The sequence below is a fragment of the Coenobita brevimanus genome, chromosome 24, assembly GCF_032717465.1.
Source record: "Coenobita brevimanus isolate Jiangsu-jjx chromosome 24, ASM3271746v2, whole genome shotgun sequence".
NCBI classification, from domain to species: Eukaryota; Metazoa; Arthropoda; class Malacostraca; order Decapoda; family Coenobitidae; genus Coenobita; species Coenobita brevimanus.
The window spans coordinates 50,155,902-50,173,401 of record NC_136977.1 but is presented as its reverse complement, the minus strand read 5'-3'; the positions used below and the strand labels follow the sequence as shown (position 1 = coordinate 50,173,401).

At 41.2% G+C, this 17,500-nt stretch overlaps 1 protein-coding gene across 1 annotated transcript in view; it reads right to left on the bottom strand.

Moving 5' to 3' along the window:
- Positions 1 to 12,057: 12,057 nt before the first annotated feature.
- LOC145393375 (uncharacterized) overlaps positions 12,058 to 17,500 on the bottom strand; it is a 123,493-nt gene continuing 118,050 nt past the window's right edge. The window contains exon 5 of the mRNA XM_080267473.1: positions 12,058 to 12,148. Coding sequence (XP_080123599.1) covers positions 12,058 to 12,148 — 91 coding nt within the window. The remainder of the gene's footprint in view (positions 12,149 to 17,500) is intronic.

Below are 17,500 nucleotides of genomic sequence, written 5' to 3'. Positions count from 1 at the left end.
CCTTGCTAAGTCTGTGTGAAGACAGCAGGAATAAACTTAAGATTTCACGCTACCAATATTATTACCCATTAACCCCTTCCCTCCGATGATGTATTTGATTACTGCTTCCCAAAGACGATTTTTACCCAACCTACGACAGGCCTCCTATACTCTTTTCACTCTAACTTGGTCTAAAATTGCAATCATCTCTTAATGCCGATCTCTAACAACGGAATAAGCATTAATAAACGATGCTAGTCACGAAGAAGTGCTATGTAAAAGATGCCGCGCCGTAGTACTCTTATTCTGCCACTGAGCTGCGTGAAATAAACTGAAAATAGGCCTAAATCTGCCATCTTGCACGCCCCACAGTAACAATGGATTAACACCAGAATATAATGCTGGTCGCGAAGAAGTGCTATTTAAAGGATGCAGAGCCGTACTGCATTCATATTGTGACACTGAGTATAACAACAACAACAACATCAAAAAAAAAAAAAATAATAATAATAATAATTATAATAATAATAATACCAGGATGTGTTCATTCTTAACTTTACAAGAAACTCCGCCAGACTTAACAAATCAACAAAACATAAAGGCACGAAATAAGCGGCAAAAAATAACCCCAAATATACAGCAAAAGAAAAGTTCATTCATAACCATTACAAAGTTCACCAGATTTCAGTAGAGGAAAAACAATATAAACAAAATCAAACCTAAATAAACAAGAAAAACTGTAAAAAAAAAAAAAAAAAAAAGTATCATACATATAAGACAGAAAAATAGCATGAAGTAAATATAAACAAACAAATACAGTCTTGGTTCACATTCAACGTCGGTGTCGTATGCACGGAGTGACTTACGCTGGAAGTAACCGTTTCGCTCAGTGCGCATGCGCCGAGTGGCCGTTTAGCTTCCATTTTGAAAATATCCGCATATCTCAAATTTTGTGCCATTTATCAACAACATTGTACGAAATCCATGTGTCAGGAAGGTAGTTGGATATCTTATCGACCTGTAGGTAACTTAAGGTCGATATATGGATATACATAAATACAGATATATATGTATGTTTCAGGCAGATTGCGAAATTAGTCATTACGTGAATTAAGATTAGCTTATTTTAGGTTTATTTACGTTAGGTTGATCTAGGATAAGGTTAGGTTAAGGTTAGGTTAGGTTTGGTTACGATAGGTTAATTTAGGCTTAATAGAGAAGGGAATGGTAACTTCCAGCATAAAGTCACTCCGTGCATATGACTCCGGCTAACAAGAACAAACCAAAGCGTCGAAACAACAGAAATAATAATAATAATAATAATAATAATAATAATAGATTCATTCCTTAATCCCTAAAAATTCCGCTAGACGTCAATATACTAGCAAATATCAATAAATCTGAGAGGGAACAGCATAAAAATAAATATATAAATGTGAAGAATAAATAAATGTGAAAAAGGGCAGCAGACATTGTGACACCGTTGGATTAAAGGGATTGAGCAATGGCCGTTTCCTTGTTCGCATCGAGATTTCGTTACGCGTTTTTCCTTCCCACTAATTTTGCTTATTATCACTTAAATATTCTAATCTGAGCTAACATGTCTTTTTTTATATCGACAAAGTTTGCAGCAGTAACATAAAAAGGAAGGCAGGGCGAGTGGGGCAAAATTTAAGGTTGAGAAAGAAGTACTGTGAGATCTCCAATGCCGGCAGAACACAACCCGCAATTGTTCAAACACGGAGCAATTCATAACTCACCTCACCTCCAGCCAAGTCCCTGCAACCTCGACGAACGCCATATTACTCCCATCATGGTCCAGTAATGTCCATCTCACTCCAGTAAAGCACACACGCGCAGACGACCGCTAGTTGCTGCAGAAAAATGTGAATAGTTGTCACAAAGTCAAATACGCCTCTCCCTTCGACAGCGCAGCATGCACTGAGGGTTCTTTAACTCCGGCAGGACCGGCACATGCGAGTATGTTTGACAGATCTTAATCTTGGTTTTATACAATATTTTTGCTGTAAGACCTCCCTTTTGTGTTTTCTACTAAAACCCTTCGTATTATGCGATGCTGTAAGTGTTTCCACAGTGATTGGTAATATTTAATGTTTGTGGAGGGATACAAAGGAAAAAAATTAAACCGAGATGGGTACTGTCATCAATGTTGGTCCGAGTCACGTGACTGATGCCGACGGGAGATGCAAGATTTGTCACGGCGACACGCAGTCCATTTACCAGAAATATATGTTCTCTTGTATTATTTCATACAATCCCAGGGTGTCGATACTGCATGAAATATAACTGTCGGTTGAATGTAGTTTATTTAATGCATGTGGACAAATAAATGAAGTTATTTCAGCTGGTCGGATGGGAAGCACTAACAGGTATGGTGATGCCACTGCAAGATCCCTTTTTTTACTTTCATCTCGTTTGTCCTTTGTCCACTTTTATTTGGCCTAAAGCTATCATCTCTATCTTTAAGCTGAACTATAACAAGGGATTAAAGGTGGAGTATGATGCTAGTCACGAAAAAGTGCCACGAAAAGGCTGTAGAACCGTAGTATTCTTATTCTGCTGTGTGAAATAAACTGCAGCGGAAAGAACAGTTTCACAAAATTAAGATAAACAAACCACCAGGATACCACGTTTAAACCTCCGAGTTTCTGGAAAATTCTAAGGAAATACCTAATGGGAGATTATTACATTATTCGGGTATTTAGGGAGTGTTATGCATAAGGTTGAATGCGGGAGAAGTAAAATGAGTATAACAGAACTTAAATTTCTTTCAGGTCAGTATAGAGAGCGCTTTGGTATCTGTTAACGAATTATGCTGCTAATGACAACTCACTATCCCCCTACACGTTATTCCAATCTTCATATCGAAATAGACTGCAAAAATAGCCTAGTAGAATATAAGAAAGCATCAGATACATAAATAAACCGACACAAAGAGATGGTTGCGAGCCTCTTTAAACGATGCATGTCTTTAAACTGGATTCTGAAGCAAGTTCGTTCATGATGTTCGAGTCTTCCACGTCTTGTTCACCCTACAAAATAAAATCCGTGTTACGAGAGGGAAATTATGGTAGTGTACTTGATATTTACTCCTGCAGGATGGTGAAGGAAGATGCAGATTATTTTCCTGTCTCTTGTTTCTCTCTCTCTCTCTCTCTCTCTCTCACACACACACACACACACACACACACACACACACACACACACACAAGCAGCAGTCATAGGCGTCTGTTTCGTATCAGAGCTACCAGGACGATGTGTGTTGAATCGGTAGTGGCAGTGTGTGTGTGTGTGTGTGTGTGTGTGTGTGTGTGTGTGTGTGTGTGTGAGAGAGAGGGGGGGGGGAGAGAGAGAAATGAGGGGGGTTCCAAGATCCCTTTGAAGGTTTAAAATTAATGTCTTTGTACAACGGCTATTAAGGCAAATTAAACATAAAGGAGAACAAAAGAAAACAAAAAGCAACAAGCCTATTAGTCCTTTCGAGGCTTTTCTTGTAGTTTACTTTAGGCAGGAAATGACGTACTTATTCATAGTAATTTTTCTATGGGGCAGATAATTAACGTTTTCTTGGTCCCAATCTTCCCCTAGCAGACTAACTTAAGTTCCATAACGGTCAGTGTCACGGGGTTTTTATAATAACACAGCAATTTTAAAATAAATGGTTAAATATTATTTAAATTGATAATAATATTCAATAATATTGAAGAGCAGAGACAATGATTGTCTTGCTACATCAAGCAATGATTACTTTACGCTGCTTCTTCGCACGACTCTCTGAGAACGAGAATTTATAAACTTTCTCCACAGTACACAGCAGAGACTAATTACTCACAATTGCTGAATTACTGTACTGTTAGCCTCTGGAGAAAGTTACTTCACCCTTGACAATAAATAACTAATACTAATAACAATAATCAGGTCCTTGCTGATGCTTAACTCTTATGGCACAACGGATTTTACGTTAATACAACAAGACTGGTCTAAGTACCAGTTATGAAAGCAAACGTTTATGCAAGCTAGGAGCTATATGGAAAATAAGCTTAATTTGGATTAAATGAAACACGATTTTACTTTACATTGAGCTCAAAAAAGGAACTGTTAAATTTATTAATCACAAAATAAATTTAACGTTACAATTCAAATCAAATTAAATGAGACGCACTCGCTCACTCACGCAATAGCTAAATACTTACGCCTAGGAAAAACACCTTAACTAAACTCTTAAAACTAGGAAATACACAAAGGAAATACTATAGTCGATGAATGCTGCGTATCACCCAAGCTGAACTAGGATGGAAGTACTGAAGAACTGTGGAGTTTGGGTACTAGCTGACCTCACACTGCTAACACAGGACCTCTCTCCGTCGCAGCAACAACTTGACTGCCTTCAAATACATTGTATGGGCAGGACGCAAGGCGTGGCTAACGGTTGAGGGAAGCAGAGGCAAACGATAAAGAAACAATTGTATCGCTCAGTAGTGCACTTAGTGACGTGCATTAAATCGGTCACTTTTTGAAAACGGTGACGAATGTTTTGAAAAGTATACTCCGAAATGGAGAGAGAAATGGTTAACTGAGCGATACACAGTGAGTTTTCCACTAATAGTTCGTGGCTTCTCACAAAAGGGAAATGTCGCGAACTGATTCGTGACATTACGCCCTTAGAAAGTTAAATTTTTTCCTAATGGGAAAAAATTTGTGGATATATATATATATGTACACATCCTAAGTCATTCGCACAAGATTCACACTGTGGTGTGTGTGCTATCCTGCTACAGGAGAAAGTCGCAGTCGCCAGTGAGCGAAAAAACCTCGTATTTACGTTAATAGAAACAAGCTTGAGGGAAAAACTCCGTGACGACTGTGAAAATCCTGTACTCAGGTCAAACTGAGCGAAAGTTCACTACATTTACATTAACAACTAATTGTTATGTAGTGTAGTGTATGTAATACACGGTGTAGGTGTGACAGTTGTAGTGTAACTGTACCTACGTGTAAAATGACACAGTAATACAAATTTATAGTAAAATAATGATGACGAGGCAGAAGAGAAGGGGCGGCAGCATGCAACAGGAACGGCCAGCTGATCTGCACGGCAATGCTGCACCCACCAGCTACACCTGCGAAAGGAATTAAGGTGGAGCATCAAAACTGTTATTTCTGTCTCTCTCTCTCTCTCTGCCTAGCAATCAGTACTTGTCATTATTAACCAGGAAACGTAATTCTTGAATTCACAAATTGCTTAGAACCCTTATAGCTTACTGGTTAACGCTTATTAACTAGGAAATGTGCCAATTCTTGAATTACTCAAATCTCTTAGAACGGGCAGTTTACTAGTTAACCTAACATTATTAACCAGGAAACGTGCCAGTTCTTGAATTCACAAATTGCTTAGAACGGGCGGTTTACTGGTTAACCTAACTCTACACTTACGAGTAATACAGGAAGCTGAAAATCGCTACGCAATCTCGGGCAGGTCACGTTTTAACACCCACCGTGGGTGTGAACACTCATGTGGGTAATGTGCATTCTCCGGGAATCCTCAGAGAGGCCCACAGCTCGAGACATTCCACATTTAATTCATACACAGCCTCGGACTGTCTCTGCAAGGTTCTCAAACTTCCCCCTTAACTTATGGTATACATGTATGTACAAGCCCTGGATATACTGTGTCCTGTAGGGCCAACGAGTGAGACGTCTGGTCTACACTTTTAACTGGGAACCAGGCTGGTCCTTGGATTACTCAAATCGCTTAGGATGCCTATCTTACAGAACCCAACATACAACAGTTGCTTGTTAGTAAGCAGTTAGTAGGTGAGACATCAGGTCTACACCCACATTACCACTATCCTGTCTCTCAACTGACTCGGAGATTACAGGTGTGGTTAGAAACGGCACAGGAAGGGCATGTCCCTGATTAGTGGTGTTACTTTGACACACACTGCAGGAACGGACAAAACTATCTATGTCTCGTCCCATCCCTGGCCAGAAAAAGTCAGCTCGGATACGGCCCTGGGTCTTCCTTTTGCCCATGTGACCTCCTGAGGCTGAACAATGACCCCATTGTAACACTGCTAGGCGGTACTTGGCGGGAACGACAAACTGCAGTCGAACCTCGCCCTCGGGTGTTCGTGACTCACGGTAAAGCCGTCCTTGTTTACGAAGGAACTTGGCTCGACCTCCCCGTGAATATTTTATCACTTGACCCTTTTGTTTGTTCCGCACGGTAGCAAGTGTCGGGTCAGAATGTTGTTCTTGCACAACAAGTTGACTACACATCATATCTTGCGGCGATTCAATGATCACTGGGGTGACACAGTCTGGAGCCTCAGTCATGGCTCGTGTTACCGCAGCAGCCGAAGTCTGAGTAGCATCATCATTGGAGCAACTATCCTTGACTCCTTGAATATTTCCAATGATGAGTTCAAATAAAGGTTCTGGCATGACAACTGCAAGTGTCATACCAGTATAAAATGGAGATGCCACCTGGATACATGCCTCAGGGAACAATCTCACTGATCCATCAATAAGGCTTGCATGGATCTGTCGACCTGTATACTGCTCAGGCCGAACTAAACTCTGCTTGACAGAGCAACCTGAGGAACCATTGTCTCTCAGGACCTTCACAGGAATGCCTCCCACAAATCCTGGCTGTACAAGGAAGGTACTGTCACCTGTGGGAGGGCCTGTGGAGGAAGCAGCTAGCCACTCATGAGGCTGCTGAATTGATGTGGCAAACATTGTGCCTTGAGGGTTATATTGGGAAGATGGAACATTGGCCACTGTGGAGGGGGGTTCACTGTCACTGTGGGACTAGTGAACTTTGGGGAAGTACCCACACTGGTAGGGACGTGACCACCGTGCTGCTGCTGAGGAATGAAGGCTGCATTCGCTTCCTGCCTCTTTTGAGCTGGTGGTGAAAAAGTTTGTCCCGACGGTCGGTTGCGTGGCTGATACTGCTGCTGGTTAGGGTACTTGTTGTACCTCTTCCACTCAGGTTTCTGAGTGTTTTGTCCCTGGTCCTTCCACTGCGGTTTTGGACCTTGGCCATTACTCTGAGAATGGCCTTGGTGCTGGGATTCAGTCTGAGACGGCTTCCCAGACTTGGCAGTATCTTTTCTGCTCCAGGTGTTTTGCTTACGAGCTTGATACCCGTATGCAGTAAAGAATGCGTCAGCCTTCTCTACCATTTGGCTGGCATCTTTCACCTGGCAGATCTTAAGCTGTGCTATGAGCTCAGCAGGCCATGACCTCTCTAGCTGTGTACGCAGCATAAGGTCAAATATCCCCTCACGCGTGGAAGGAGTTTCATCTTTCTCCATCCACTCACCTAGGTAAGCAGTGAGACGGTCGAGGAACTGAACAGCTGTCTCCTTGTCTTGGAGACGAGCTCGCATGAACTGAGCTTTGGCGTCGTCTACTGTGAGACCATACGCCTTAATGAGTGCAGCTTTCATCACTTCATACGTGAGATTGTCTCCACGAATTCTGTGGAGAATATCGAGGGCAGGGCCCTCAAACAGGCTAAGAAACTGAAGCCGCTTAGCTGCATCATCGAGCTGGTAAAGCTGAGCCATGTCTTCAAATCGAGCTATATATGGCTCGATTCGCTCGCCATCTTTGTATGGGGGAAGCTTGATGTGTGGGGTCGCCATAACATGTGCAGGGAGAGGGCTCGTGGAGCTTGAACCAACTGCACCAGATGTGTCTGAAGCCAAGGAATCTCGCTTGAGCTTCAGCACTTCAAGTTCATGTTTCTCGCGTGCTTCTCGCTCGGCACGTTCGTGTTCTCGTTCTTTGTCTCGCTGTTCACGCTCGTATTCGCGCTGTTCTCGCTCGTATTCGCGCTGTATCTTACGCTCTTCGCGGGCATCATTCTCGCGCTGCTGCTCCTGATTATGCCGTGAGAGTATGTATTCTTTAATTTCAGTTGGGTCTGTAAGACCCATATCTTTGGCTTCCTGTAAAAATATGGTGGTAGCCATGTCGCTAACTCAATCTAAATAACTAGCGACTCAGTACTGATTGCTGCTTCGCAAACGAATGCTAATAAACACAAGTAAAGAGTACAGACACAAGCTAGTGGTGACCAGTCTTATCCAGTTAACTGGCAAAGAATAAATAAAAAATGTAAATGACTGGGAAGACTATTGTCAATAATAAACACAATGAGTACGGTGACTTCCCAGGAGCGAATAAAATCGTGTGGCGTTACCAAGAATTAACTAGAGTTAAGTATTCTATTGATTAATAAAGCAAAATTCACTTGCTGAATTAAGGGTAAACACCAGTAAGCTTGTGCCTATAAACTTTAATGATAAATACCTAAATATGAATGAGTGAGCACTATCTCGTGAATAGCTTTAGAGCTAGGAGTTAATATCCTGGAATGAGGTCGCCAATTGTCACGGGGTTTTTATAATAACACAGCAATTTTAAAATAAATGGTTAAATATTATTTAAATTGATAATAATATTCAATAATATTGAAGAGCAGAGACAATGATTGTCTTGCTACATCAAGCAATGATTGCTTTACGCTGCTTCTTCGCACGACTCTCTGAGAACGAGAATTTATAAACTTTCTCCACAGTACACAGCAGAGACTAATTACTCACAATTGCTGAATTACTGTACTGTTAGCCTCTGGAGAAAGTTACTTCACCCTTGACAATAAATAACTAATACTAATAACAATAATCAGGTCCTTGCTGATGCTTAACTCCTATGGCACAACAGATTTTACGTAAATACAACAAGACTGGTCTAAGTACCAGTTATGAAAGCAAACGTTTATGCAAGCTAGGAGCTATATGGAAAATAAGCTTAATTTGGATTAAATGAAACACGATTTTACTTTACATTGAGCTCAAAAAAGGAACTGTTAAATTTATTAATCACAAAATAAATTTAACGTTACAATTCAAATCAAATTAAATGAGACGCACTCGCTCACTCACTCACGCAATAGCTAAATACTTACGCCTAGGAAAAACACCTTAACTAAACTCTTAAAACTAGGAAATACACAAAGGAAATACTATAGTCGATGAATGCTGCGTATCACCCAAGCTGAACTAGGATGGAAGTACTGAAGAACTGTGGAGTTTGGGTACTAGCTGACCTCACACTGCTAACACAGGACCTCTCTCCGTCGCAGCAACAACTTGACTGCCTTCAAATACATTGTATGGGCAGGACGCAAGGCGTGGCTAACGGTTGAGGGAAGCAGAGGCAAACGATAAAGAAACAATTGTATCGCTCAGTAGCGCACTTAGTGACGTGCATTAAATCGGTCACTTTTTGAAAACGGTGACGAATGTTTTGAAAAGTATACTCCGAAATGGAGAGAGAAACGGTTAACTGAGCGATACACAGTGAGTTTTCCACTAATAGTTCGTGGCTTCTCACAAAAGGGAAATGTCGCGAACTGATTCGTGACAGTCAGTAATAAAGCTGGGTGAACAGGGATGTGGGAAAACAAGCTTTGTCGAAGAGTCTGACCTGCCTGAATCGATTACAGGTTCTTCCAGTTGCAAGCCAAATGTTCTAACCTATACCTGCCCCCTTTCCCCTCCTCTGAATCCGCCACTGACAGAGCAAATAGAAATCGCTCCAGGGTCTGAAAGTCAAAACGACATGAAAGAAAACGGAAGAGTGTAGGACAATTTCAGTGGAACTATTGTGCAATATAATACACGTCAAAGAATAGGAGTTTCGTCACTCATCACATGAATTATTTTGCAACCGTGGATGTCCTTACCATTATTGCATATGTCTCGGTCAAACTGCTTATAAGGACTTGAAATAAAGGAAGCAATTTAGTTCTTTATTTCCTAAACATGTCAGTATCTACGGCTGCACATCACTCTTTCTCATCAGCGTGGAAATACTGGAAGTTGATCTTAACACGCCCTCATCAATTCACTATTAAATCAATCTTGACCTTTTTGTCTGACATTTCCGTGGTGCAGCATAATGCATGTTAGATACTACTGTAATATAAAGAGTTGCGTAACGATTTCTCTCCACCCTACAATTAACATGATATATCCTAGTACATTATACAAGAATGTGTAAGAAATTTGCATTATTAAAATGGTATGAGTGTGGCCGTAGGCTGACCACGTCACTCGCTCCTTCCCGCCACACAGTCATATGATTATCTGTATTACCACCATGACTTCTGCGAGTAATATTTTATAATTTTTTGTCTAGAGCCATTAAATTATTTATGTATTCATTGTTTAAAATTATTCATGGAGTAAAAATATCAATTTATTTTTATATGATATTTTTGGATAATGCATTAACTTCCCTCTTTATGACAACAAAGACACCATGGCTGAGAAGAGGAAGCTGAAGAAAGAAGTACAGGTAAATAGCAAATAACACGCTTCTTACCCCTCACACCGCCTCATACTTTCACAAATACCCAAGTTAGGTTCCAGATCAACAAAATGAGGAGCCTGATGAGGCGTGGCAAGGCGGGAATAGGGCAGGATAAGGGAGGGCCAGGAGGACAGCTGGCCGCCCCACCACCATGACGACCTGCGACTCCGAAGAACGCCATTGCGGTTCTGCCTTACCTTCCCTGGGGTTCAATGACACCTCCTGACGTAGAAAATACAGACAGAGGGAGACGGTTCCAGAGCTGACCTGTTGCATAAGTGAAGGACTAGGAATAACAGTTAACTCTTTTATTAGAGAGTTGGACAGAAAAGGGATGAGAGTTTGTTACTAGACGGGTGCTAAGCTCCCGTCGTAGAGATAGAGATGAAAGCAGAAAGTTCAGAGGAGCAGTGACCATTGAAGTAGCAATAGAAAAGTGATAAAGAAGCAACAGTGCTGCGAAGAGACAGGTTAAAGGGAGCCAGTAAGAGGAGGAGAGTTAATGAGATGGAAAGCCTTTGACTCCACTCTCTTGAGAAGAGCTGTATGTGGGGAGTCTCCCCACACGTGTGAGTTGTATTCTACACAGAGGCGAACAAAACCCGTGTATAAAGTCAACAACTGTGCACGGGTAAAGAGGGTACAGAATTGGCTTAGCACACCTAATCTCTTGGAAACATACAGTCGATGGCAGGAGTCGACCAGCTCCTCCAGAAATCCTGCGAGATGTAACGCAGGTGAATGGAGACAGAACAGAAGAGAAAGGAGAAATCTGACAGAAACAAGATGGTTATGACTCAGGCGGTCGATTCATCCAAGATTGATTCCCTCTCTTTTTTATGAGATCGTCTTGTCTGACGTTTTCAAGACGGCGTACAGGCCAGCATTGGGACTGAACATTGGACTTTTTGTGCGTTTCCAGAAGCAGTAGAAATTCATAGACAAGGCCCGTTGGATTCCAGCCTCAGAAGATGAAGATCTTGCACAGTGCTTCTCTGATGGTGCTGATCTCGTTCAGGCAAAGGCATCAGCAGTCAAGTATCTCAAGTCAGCATGGAACGGAAACTCTACCCAAGGGATGATTATGCAGCACTTCTTCTTCTAGCATTTATGTTCTTGGGTGAAGTCCCAGACGGCTCAGCTAACATCAGAAAGGCTGGTGCACTCCACTAAGCCAGGTGGACAGCGAAAGCCATCTATGCTCTCAAGATATACTAGTTCAGGGCTCAGTTTAAGCTTACTGTTCAGTAAAGGCATGCGATGCTCAGTGTCGGCTTGTTTGTTGCACTCAGCTATATCAAATACTGGAACGAAGTGATGGTTGCCAGATATGCTTCCCAAAACGACCTTGACTTCATGTGCCATCTCTAGAGTGGCCTGTCTGAGCGAAGCCTCACCGAGACAGCTTTTGCAGCTGGGAAGCAGCATCTCCGGTAAGTTTTGGAGGAGAGGATCGGCTTGGCCTTTTTCAACGAATGGACCGACTTCTCAAAGAGGAATGGTATGATTAAGACCCTGAAGAGGCCTCCAAAGAAAAAAGATCTGAAAAGACTTGAAGGCAAGAACTTTTCTTCTTGGCAGCCGCTGATTGAGTTCGTGACAGCCAAGACCATGAGCATTTTTTGAGCCTTCCTTCCAGATGAAGATGAAGAAGCTGACCGACTTTTACAGAAGATGCCACAGGAATGGGATGAAGACTCCATACACAAGCTGTTCAAAGTGGCCTCTGGTAAGATGATGGTTTTCAATGACTGCACTGAAAGGGCAATTTCTCTTATGATAAAATTCAAGATCCTCACGAAGGACGAGAGACAGAAACAGTACACCTCGACCGGCTTGAGAAAGCATTGGCATGACATTCCATGCTGCATGCAGGAGGCTTTCACTAAATAGTACTCTCATTGAAGAATAACAGGGTTTACTGTGCCGAGATGACTTTTCTGAGTATGTGCTTACTGTTTATTTTAAAAGTAGTGACAAAAACTTGTGTTTTTGTGTTGAATGTTCTCGTTGACAGCGTAGTGCAATAATGTGATGGTAATAAAAACGTGATAGCTGTAGCGACCTCTAAATGTTAAGTTACAGCAGAGAATTGAAATTTTGCAGGTTCGTTTGACTGATGAAAGGAAACAGTGTTAACTTCTGTTTGTCATGATATCTTGTTATTTGTATTTTTGGACCACCCTAATATACTGTATATGTATAAGGTGACAACAGTCATCTTATATATAAATAAATAAATAATATATAGATAGATAGATAGATAGATATAGACATATATACCGGTATATATATTATGGCTCCGACTCCAGGAATAGGCTTCACAGCCTGCTCCTAAGACCCAGTGGTCTTCCTACATACCATACACATCTGCATGTCACCACGTCAGCGCTAACCCCCATCGTTCATAATGAATACATGCTGGGGGCTGTCTCATACAGGACTGCTGCACTGGTATTAGCGGGGATATTTTTAGGACATGTCAGCTGGTCTTGTGGTAGATCAATAAAGTCTGATTTTATGAAATTCGAATCATTAGTCTGTTCCCATCCCCAGCGGGGATTTGAACTTCGGTACGGTAGGACTGCAGGCCACCTCACTACCGACTGAGCCACCGCGTCCCCCATATATATAAAATATATATATATATATATATATATATATATATATATATATATATATATATATATATATATATATATATATATATATATATATTGTATATGTGTGTGTGTGTGTGTGTGTGTGTGTGTGTGTGTGGAACAACCTGTACATCAATTTTAGAGGGTTATTATTTTCTTTACATTATCCCTTCAATACGTTATATTTTACTTTACAGTTACGCTTTGCTTTCTCTCCCCCTTCCCGCTCCCTCCCTCCCTCCCTACCTCGTTACTCACCCTCCTCCCTCCCCGCTTAATCCCTCCTATGGCCTCGTTAACCCCTGGTTCAGTTAGATCTCTTATCTGTGTCTGTGCTCGTTAAATCCCTGGCCCGATCAATCCTATCATTGCCCCTGATCCTCTCTTAACAAACCCACCTATGAAAGTTGGCAAGAAGGAAGAAGGTATAATTCGGAGCCACGGTCACAGCCAGTTTCGTATGCTTGTAGTGTAGGTAGCTGGTAAAATAGCCTAGTGTGGAATATTATATTATTCACATTGTGCATTCACGACAATATACACATGGACACAATGTATCTTTCTGTCTATCTATATATCTCCCTATATCTATTTATCTATTTACCTATCTGTCTATTTATATATCTTTCCATAGCTAGCTATCTGTCTCTCTATCTATTTATCTATCTATCTTTCTATCTGTCTATAAGGTAGACGTGTAGTTCCTTACTGTGCACTGCGATAAACCATGGAAACTGCATACCCAGTCCTGCAATAAATAAGCCGATTTCGTCGAAATTCATGGGCATAGCTTCCCCCATACTTATTTATTTATTTATTTATTTATTTATTTTTTGTGGGAGGGAGGGGAAGGGGGTGACCCTCCAACAGTCACTAGGGGTGGTCTCGCTCCCCAAATGTTGCATTACGGGTGACAGTCAATTATACATGTTTCAAATATTTCAAAGCTATACCTGCCTTCCTGCCCTCATTTTGTATACCATATAAGTTTTGGAGGGGGACTGACCCCCTTGATAATAATGGTGGAAAATTTTATACAGTGCAAGACATTATGAAGGAACCAGACGAACTGACCTAAAAAGCTTCATTGAAAACCATGGCTCACTTTCCCCTATTTCTGACCGTTTTTATTTTTGGGAGGGAAATGAACCTCTCCAAAACCATTTGGTGAGTCACGCTCACAAAATATCGCTTTACGGATGAGTCTTTTCTACAACATAAACTAGGATGTCAAAACCTTATTTGCCATCCTTTTACTTTTCTGAGAATTTTTATTTTGGCGTGGGGGGCTCTACCCCTAGAAATCATAATTCTATACTCGTATAATGGAGGACTATCCCAGCAATCAGACGAACTCGCTTGGCAAGTTTCATTTGATTCCATCAAATAGCCCAGTAGATGAAACACACACACACACACACACACACACACACACACACACACACACACACACACACACACACACACACACACACACACACACACACACACACACACACACACACACACACACACACACACAGGCTGAATCTCGCCGAACGGTTTACGGTGCGTTGTCGAAAATGATAAAGTACCATACTCTGTCGAAGGACTGATATATATATATATATATATATATATATATATATATATATATATATATATATATATATATATATATATATATATATATATATATATATGTGTGTGTGTGTGTGTGTGCCTATCTTTCCTTCTATCTAATTATCTATCCATCTATCTGTGTGCCCGTCTATCTGTATGTGTGTGTGTGTGTGTGTGTGTGTGTGTGTGTGTGTGTGCGCCTATCTATCTGTCTATCTATTTATCTACCTATCTACCTGGTTGACTGTCTGTATGTATGTGTGTGTGTGTGTGTGTGTGTGTGTGTGTGTACCTATCCCCGTCTATATCTGTTACCTCTGTTTGTCTGTTTATCTGTTTGTCTGGCTATATATCTATCTACTTATCTATCTATCTATCTGTCTATCTATTTTCAGTCCTGAAGACCCTACATTGTTTTCGCTGAGTTTTCATTTTATTCCTACTGCCTTCAGATGTACTTAGTTAATTTGGAAAAAAAAAAATAAAAAAAATTACTGAGGGCTATATCTGACCCCTCCAGCTAGAAAATGTCTACTAAGCTGAAAAAAATAAAGGCCGATAACGTCATCGTGGTGAAAGGAATGAAGTTATGGTGCGTTAATAACTGTGTGAGAAAGTGAGGTTTGAAGTTTGATGAGACTTGGGAACTGACATGGGATCGAGACGGATGGATTATATTGGTACTGGGGAATGCATATCAGGGTGTGGCATCCATTTTCACCCTCCCGCTGAAAAAGTCGGAGGAGGGTATTGTTATCACTGGTGCCCGTCTGTAGAGTTGGGCGGCAGGGCGTAGAGATTTTCGTTTCCGAAGCAAATATCAGAAAGTATTAACTACTGAGTCATGAAATTTCACATAGCTATATATCTTATAGCGAACTGGTGCCTTTTGAAAGAATGCTGTCTTAAGTAGTTTTTTTGAAAAAAAGATAAAAAAAACGATATCAGATTTCAACATGACCTGAGCAAGTAATCTCAACCTACAAATCAGAAAGCACAAAATTTCAATTATGTGTCTTATAGTGAACTGGTGCCTTTTCATAGGCAGGATGCTGTGTCTTAAGTAGTTTTTTTTTTTTTTAATGAAAAAAAAAGCAAATATTTTTTTCTCAGAGATTTCAATGCGACCTGCTGTCTCTGTGTTACTGTATATAGAGGGGGGGGGGGTTGAGGCCTGTTATGCGCTTGGTTCGATGTACTGTACATGGAGGCGGGCGTATGTGTTTGATCAGATGGAGGGTAGCAACAGCGTATCGTTGATAATGATCATGGTGGTCGTAGTAATGATGTGATTGTGGTGGTGGCAGTGATGATGATTGTGGTGGTGGTGGTAATGATGATGGTGATGGTGTTGGTAGTGATGATGGTGGTGGTGCTGGTGGTAGTGATGATGAGGGTGGTGATGGTGGTGGTGGTGATGATGCTGATGATGATAATGGTGGTGGTAGTGATGATGTGGTGTTTTTTTTACTTGCTATCACACTTCCCTATTCTATATAACTGAGTTCATTAAGTTTTAATGTTTCTGTGTCATACCGAAGGGGTAGGGGGAGGGTGGTAATGCACTTGGTTAGGTGTGCAGGGAGGTGGGGGATATGTGCTTGGTCACGTGAAGGGTTGCAACAGCGTAGCGTTGTCTGTGTTTTAACTCGAAGGTCGTCGGACTGACTCCAGGTGGTAATTATAAAGTGCATATTCGTGGAACAGATGTGCCCGTGAGGTGGGCTTGAATGGTGAGTGAATGAGTGTGGTTTAGTTCACTGGGCATGCTGTTGATTAATTCTCCCACTATTTTCTTTTTTCTTTTTCATTGTATTCTGGGCCCTAACCCCACCCCATCTGTGGATGGAAAAAAAAGAGGTGGGATGATGATAATGATGATGATGGTGATGACGATGATGGGTATATATTTGTTTTTATTTCATTTTAATCTTGCTTCCACCTGACGGTTATATTTCATCTAAGGATTGGTCTCGCCTTGAAAAGCTGGATCAGATCTATCTCAGTTCCCTCCAGTTCTGAAAATCTCTCCCAAGTTTAATAAAATAGTCTGAAAAACAGCAAGAATAAGATAAAAATTACGTCATCAGATCGAAGGGATTAACCCCTCTACATTTTTTTTTCCTTTGTCCTTATCATCTACAGATACTTTTACGCAACTCAGGAAAGAGGTCAAAATATGAAGGGGTTAGTGAAGGCCATATTTGATCATTCTACTTCCAGAAGTTTCTTAAACTGAAAATAATCGCGTAGAATTGCAACTGTAAAAACATACATTATCAGACTGAAGTGGTTCAGGTGGTGGTTGGCTTGGGAAGCGACAGTGGGATCTATGGGTTGCGGGGAGAGTATGTTAAAGATTGCAACACATGTGCCGGACTCTGATAATTATAATGGGTTTGTGCCAGTTACCTCCACAACTGGCCACTAAGATACATGACCACTAATGCTCAACCCCTTGAATCAGGTGACGTATGATATGTTTTAACCGTGCAATCTCCAGACGATCTTTTCAGCTAAAGAGAGCCTTATCCACTTGTGGAGTTAGATGCAACCTTTATTAACCTCTACTACCGTGTGTTTCCCCTAGCATACACTAAAAAAAAAAAAAAAAAAGTCAGGTGATAGGCATATGATAGATTGACGTCCTCAGTCTGAAGTGTTAAAATGGGTTTCTGCCAAGGGTCTGTATAATGGAAATAAAGTAGATGATCACTTTGGACTGAAAATTTGAGAGGACGAGTTCTGTGACTTCTGCCTCCATTCTCCTCCTCTATTTCATCGTCAGGCCTTATATATACCAATTGCACACTGCTCCTATTTAACATCCCCTCCATAACGCCATGGACAGGCTGTGTGTGTGT